Source organism: Oncorhynchus kisutch, linkage group LG14 (genome assembly GCF_002021735.2).
Source record: "Oncorhynchus kisutch isolate 150728-3 linkage group LG14, Okis_V2, whole genome shotgun sequence".
Taxonomy (NCBI): Eukaryota; Metazoa; Chordata; class Actinopteri; order Salmoniformes; family Salmonidae; genus Oncorhynchus; species Oncorhynchus kisutch.
In genome coordinates this window covers 61,033,388-61,040,026 of record NC_034187.2, presented here as the reverse complement: position 1 = coordinate 61,040,026, position 6,639 = coordinate 61,033,388, and the positions used below count along the sequence as shown (strand labels likewise).

At 40.5% G+C, this 6,639-nt stretch overlaps 1 protein-coding gene across 1 annotated transcript; it reads left to right on the top strand.

Moving 5' to 3' along the window:
• The first annotated feature begins 3,789 nt into the window (after nt 1–3,789).
• Nucleotides 3,790–6,436, top strand: LOC109903115 (type-4 ice-structuring protein-like). Its single transcript, XM_020499738.2, has 4 exons — nt 3,790–3,889; nt 5,154–5,220; nt 5,574–5,685; nt 6,032–6,436. Exons 2-4 carry the CDS (start codon nt 5,172–5,174, stop codon nt 6,231–6,233), a joined length of 363 nt encoding a protein of 120 aa, XP_020355327.1. The 5' UTR covers nt 3,790–3,889; nt 5,154–5,171; the 3' UTR covers nt 6,234–6,436.
• Nucleotides 6,437–6,639: the final 203 nt, after the last annotated feature.

Below are 6,639 nucleotides of genomic sequence, written 5' to 3'. Positions count from 1 at the left end.
TGAGGGGCTTGCAGTACCTCGATGACTGGGAGGGGTACGGTCCGGTGGAGAGGTGCTGGGTTCCGGTGAGGGATATTCTAGATCCCTCTATGTTGAGAGAGTTCCATCGCCTCCGTCCGGATCGCCCGGCGCCTTGGCCCCCGGGTCGTCCCCGAGGCCGGCGTCGGCGCACTGCGGGAGCTGCACGTCAGGGGGGGGGGGGGGGGGGGGACTGTCACGAATATTACCGAAGGTGACTCCCCTTCTTGTTCGGGTGTTGCTCAGCGGTCGTCGTCGCCGGTCTACTAGCTATCACCGATCCGTTGTTCTGTGTTCCTTTGGTTTTGTCTGATTGGTATCACCTGTTTCTTGTTTGGTTGTTAGGGTGGGGTTATATAAGTTTGTTCAGCCCGCTTCTGTTTCGTGCGGGCTTGTATCGTCTGTTCTGTGTTTGAGTGTATTTTGTTTGCATTTCCGGGTTTTGCGCTGTCCATTATTATTTCTGATCATTTGTTTTCCTACTTTTGTTCATGTTATTTTTCCTGGACATTAAAGCGTGTTTTTCCCACATCTTTTGCTCTCTGCGCCTGACTCCACACCTCTTCACTCATTTGCCGTAACAATCTTGGCCAGGTCACAGTTGTAAATGAGAACTTGTTCTCAACTGGCTTACCTGGTTAAACAAAGGTGAAATCCCCCCCCCAAAAAATAAGAAACTTAGGCATAGCTTCCACACATTTTTCTGAAAGGGAAGGACAAGGGCTCGAGGGCATTGCACGAATTAACACAGTCTGTGATTAACCCAAGGTAAATCTTACTCTAAGACGCTGGACACATCTGGGCACAGGTTACATGCAAACACAGCTAATCTTTTGAGACATTGATTTCATCTGCCTTTTGATGAGGGATGCAGGGAGTGTTTGTGTGTAAATTGCTCAGCTAACTGGTTGCTTTGTCATGTTAATCTTCTCCCAGTGAAAGCCTCTGATGATGTTGTGCATGGAATGTACAGTGCCTTGCGAAAGTATTTGGCCCCCTTGAACTTTGCGACCTTTTGCCACATTTCAGGCTTCAAACATAAAGATATAAAACTGTATTTTTTTGTGAAGAATCAACAACAAGTGGGACACAATCATGAAGTGGAACGACATTTATTGGATATTTCAAACTTTTTTAACAAATCAAAAACTGAAAAATTGGACGTGCAAAATTATTCAGCCCCCTTAAGTTAATACTTTGTAGCGCCACCTTTTGCTGCGATAACAGCTGTAAGTCGCTTGGGGTATGTCTCTATCAGTTTTGCACATCGAGAGACTGAAATGTTTTCCCATTCCTCCTTGCAAAACAGCTCGAGCTCAGTGAGGTTGGATGGAGAGCATTTGTGAACAGCAGTTTTCAGTTCTTTCCACAGATTCTCGATTGGATTCAGGTCTGGACTTTGACTTGGCCATTCTAACACCTGGATATGTTTATTTTTGAACCATTCCATTGTAGATTTTGCTTTATGTTTTGGATCATTGTCTTGTTGGAAGACAAATCTCCGTCCCAGTCTCAGGTCTTTTGCAGACTCCATCAGGTTTTCTTCCAGAATGGTCCTGTATTTGGCTCCATCCATCTTCCCATCAATTTTAACCATCTTCCCTGTCCCTGCTGAAGAAAAGCAGGCCCAAACCATGATGCTGCCACCACCATGTTTGACAGTGGGGATGGTGTGGTCAGGGTGATGAGCTGTGTTGCTTTTACGCCAAACATAATGTTTTGCATCGTTGCCAAAAAGTTCAATTTTGGTTTCATCTGACCAGAGCACCTTCTTCCACATGTTTGGTGTGTCTCCCAGGTGGCTTGTGGCAAACTTTAAACAACACTTTTTATGGATATCTTTAAGAAATGGCTTTCTTCTTGCCACTCTTCCATAGAGGCCAGATTTGTGCAATATACGACTGATTGTTGTCCTATGGACAGAGTCTCCCACCTTAGCTGTAGATCTTTGCAGTTCATCCAGAGTGATCATGGGCCTCTTGGCTGCATCTCTGATCAGTCTTCTCCTTGTATGAGCTGAAAGTTTAGAGGGACGGCCAGGTCTTGGTAGATTTGCAGTGGTCTGATACTCCTTCCATTTCAATATTATCGCTTGCACAGTGCTCCTTGGGATGTTTAAAGCTTGGGAAATCTTTTTGTATCCAAATCCGGCTTTAAACTTCTTCACAACAGTATCTCGGTCCTGCCTGGTGTGTTCCTTGTTCTTCATGATGCTCTCTGCGCTTTTAACGGACCTCTGAGACTATCACAGTGCAGGTGCATTTATACGGAGACTTGATTACACACAGGTGGATTGTATTTATCATCATTAGTCATTTAGGTCAACATTGGATCATTCAGAGATCCTCACTGAACTTCTGGAGAGGGTTTGCTGCACTGAAAGTAAAGGGGCTGAATAATTTTGCACGCCCAATTTTTCAGTTTTTGATTTGTTAAAAAAGTTTGAAATATCCAATAAATGTCGTTCCACTTCATGATTGTGTCCCACTTGTTGTTGATTCTTCACAAAAAAATACAGTTTTATATCTTTATGTTTGAAGCCTGAAATATGGCAAAAGGTCGCAAAGTTCAAGGGGGCCGAATACTTTCGCAAGGCACTGTATATGAATGAGCATAGCACTGCAAAAGTTATTTCTCTACAAATGTTACTTAGAAATGTTTGTGGAGATATTCCTCCCAAGGTAACTAGAGAATCCTGACCTAATTTTTCAAAATGTAATATTTATGAATAACAAACATTAAGAACACTTGCTCATTCCATGGCATTGGCTGACCAGGTGAATCCAGGTGAAACTCAATATTAGAAGGTATTCCTAATGTTTGGTATACTCAATGTATACTAATATAAAATGTATAGTTATACATATGTATATTGTAAAAAAAAAACGACATGTAGTTTCAGTTTGAAATTCCTGATGATGTTATACTCAACATTTGTACCCAATTATGACAATCCTCACCAAGTGTAAAACGAGACAAATATTGAGTACACAATAGTATGTATTGTAAGTATATATCGTATATCCGTACAGAACTTTAGTTTCTGGGACTTCTATTCAGTAATGTTTCAGTTAGGTCATAGGTCATATTTTACCCTGCAAAGTCTCTATTATAGGTACATTTTCTCCAGTCATCCCCAAATGTCATCCTCCATATTAGATAGAAGGTAACACACTTTCTATATCTCATCTTATGCTGCACACCATTTCTATAAATGTTTTCTTTATTTCTTATGTCATGGAAATTGACTAATATATTCCATGGCTTGGAACTAAGTAATATTGACAGATTAGCTTGGATTTATTCAATATGGGAACATTTAGAAAATGAATCTGTGTATTCATAGATGACCTGTTTTAAACAAATACACACACAAGAATTAGAACAGCAAACATAAACAGTTAACATGTGATTCACACGTACAGTCAGAAACAGCTGAACAGTCATCTTCAGTCTGACCCCTGGACAGTACTGTGGCTGCCATGTTTCCGTACTTTTGCAATTCTTGTTGTGTTTTAACAGCTTGGTTGTCATTCTCTCTGTTTTGTTGTTTCTTGTGATGAAATGTCCTGTGTATGTTTTCTTTAATCCGATGCTTTGACAAGACACCTACTGCGTTTGAGCAATCAGCACTCCTTCACAGGAGGGGAACTCTTGGACTTTAGAGTGGATTGCCTTGGTGGCAAGCTGAGCAGCAAGGGTCAGCCTGCAGTCACATGCTAGCACAAACATCCAATGATAGTCCTGTACTTCAACCTACGCTGCCAATGGGTCTGCGTCTGAGGTGGGCCTTATCATTTCTGAAGGACTATAAGACGTTTGGGAGGCCCAACGAAAGATACCATCCGATTTAAACTGTCCTGCAACTCAGGTGAGTGGTCCCGTTTCTGTCTCTGCCGAGGAACTCTTATGCTTGATGCGGTAAAACGTTTGTTTTTCTTGCAATATGTTGTTTAGTAGTGAGTCAGGTGTCTGCAAGAATGGGCATTCAATGATAGAGGGACATTCCTTCCCAACCACATTGTATGCTGCTCATTTAAGCAGTATTGCTATAAGCAGTAGTTTAGAGAGTGATCTTTAGAGTGCTTGATAGATGTTTCATTACTGTTTTCCAAGAGGTAAACTGTCAATGTGAATCAAGATGATTCTTCTCAGGGAATTCAGAAAGGCAAATTAAGATGGAAATCAAAACAGAGTCCATGTCTAATTCAATTCCAAATTTGCTCAGACAGTCAGAACATGCAATTTCCTAGGGAGTCGGGGTAATGGGCATTTGGCGAACTACATTAGTATTCAGACAATTTATTATGATAGGAAATCTTGCTGATTTTAAATATTCTTGAATTAACTGAGTTAAATTGAACTGATCTCAAACCTGCCACCGAGTGCACTTATTTGTTATGCCAAGAGAAAAACCTTGAAACTACAAAATGCTTTAGAGACCGACATCCTTCCATTCGGCAGTGGTGGAAAAAGTACTCAATTGTCATACTTGAGTAAAAAGATACCTTAATAGAAAATGACTCAGGTAAAAGTGAAAGTCACCCAGTAAAAGAACCTTAAGTAAAAGTTTAGAAGTATTGGGTTTTAAATGTACTTAAGTATAGTGATGGAAAAAGTAATACTTTGTCATATTTGAGTAAAAGTAAAAAGTAAATGCGACAGACCTACATCAAATTCCTTATACTAAGCAAACCAGACTGCACAATGTTATTGTTTTAAGTGAAGGATAGTCAGGGGCACACTCCCACACTCAGACATCATTTACAAACGCAGCATGTCTTTAGTGAGCCTGATCAGAGGCACTAGTGATGACAACGCGTTAAACTGATAGGTGCGTGAATTGGATCACATTGCTGTCCTGCCTGACCATTCAAAATGTAACAAGTACTTTGGTGTGTCAGGAAAATTGTATGGGATTAAAAAATACATATTTTCTTTCGGAATGTAGTGGAGTAAAAGTAAAAATAGTCAAAAATATAAATAGTAAAGTACAGATGCAGCAAAAAATGACGTAAGTAGTACTTCAAAGTCATTTTACTTAGTTCATTTACATCACTGCCATCCAGTGATCACACCACGCCTCCACAGAACTATGAGGTCAAGCTAATTCTACCACTCTCTTCACTCCTTAGGTGCCCTACTCAACAGCCATGAAGTTCTCTCTTGCCGCCCTGGTTGTTGTGCTTGCTCTGGCACATGGTAAGAGAACGTTTTTCATATCTGAAAGGTTCACTCTGTCGTTAGTTTCTCCCCTGTGGTAGCATTCGGAATTAAATACACAATCGCGGCTAAAAAATAAATAATTAAAAATCACATATATTTAATTCTGTATGTGGTTCTATAACTGCATTTCACATATGTGCAATATATAATATAATAATAGTGAGAGATATGCTTGATATAGAAATGTTATATTCCAGAGTTGGTGGATTTATTTTTAACGGCTGTATGTGTAGAGGGTCTTGTATGTGTTGTTGTATGCTATATGGGCATAAATGGTTTGTGTACAATGTGGACCTCTGTTAATGACGTTACCCTCTGGCTACCCCTAGGAAGCCAAGCAGCACAGTGCCCCGAGGTTGAGAAACTGACACAGTACTTCCAGGATCTGTCAGCTCAGCTGACCTCCACCACTCAGGAACTGGTGCAGAAGATCCAGTCAGAGTGAGTGACATTTTTTAAAACTATTACTTTATTTGATACACTTTTGAAGAACCAGCCCTTCCAACCAAGTCCTAAATAAAAAGTTGAAGAAAAAACACAAGTCATCCTCATTCTATTGCCTTATAATTTACAATAAAGAAACGATGAAGGGAGCAGCCAAAAGCAATGCAAAATAATGGATGTAGGGTCAAAAATAATATACACAAAAATTAGATGAAAAAAGGCCAATGGCCTGCAAAAGCATTAACAAGCAATGTGTTTTGATCCTATTTTTCAATAATATTTTTGGCACTACCTTAGTTTATATTGTATTCAGACCACTAATCACCCACTCCCTTCTGAACAGGACCTTCTTAGAGGATGGAAAGGCCCAGCTGCAGCAGATCCAGGCCAAGCTGGCACCACTGGCCGATGACATGCAGGCCCAGCTGAAGCCCCTGGCTGAGAACATGCAGGCTCAGCTCAAGCCTCTGGTCGACAACGTCCAGGCTCAGATAGAAGACCTCTTCCGCAAGGTGATGGACCAGACCAAGGCACTCAGCCAATAAAGCATCTCTTTTTCAACAACCTGACCATCTTGGACCGAATCAACAGCTCCATAGGCTTACAAGAAGCCAAAACCAGTCCACCAAGAATTGGAACCAGACAAACCTTCTGTTTAAGTCATTTGAATTTGTGCCAAGACCAATGTTGTTGACATGCAAAGACAGACAGTAGTAATCTGGAACATCATTAAAACGTGTAAACTGGTCCTGTGGTCTCTATTGTAATTTGTTGTCTATTAATTTTCACAGAAATGAGTTTCCAATCATACATCCCTTAGCATGTTTGTTTTGTGTCTGATTATTGAAATCGGCTTCATTTCTCAATTTAGGAATTATAGTTTCAATAATAACCCATTTTACTACATCACAGGTCATACACTACCAACCCATTCTCTCAAGAAAAAAATCA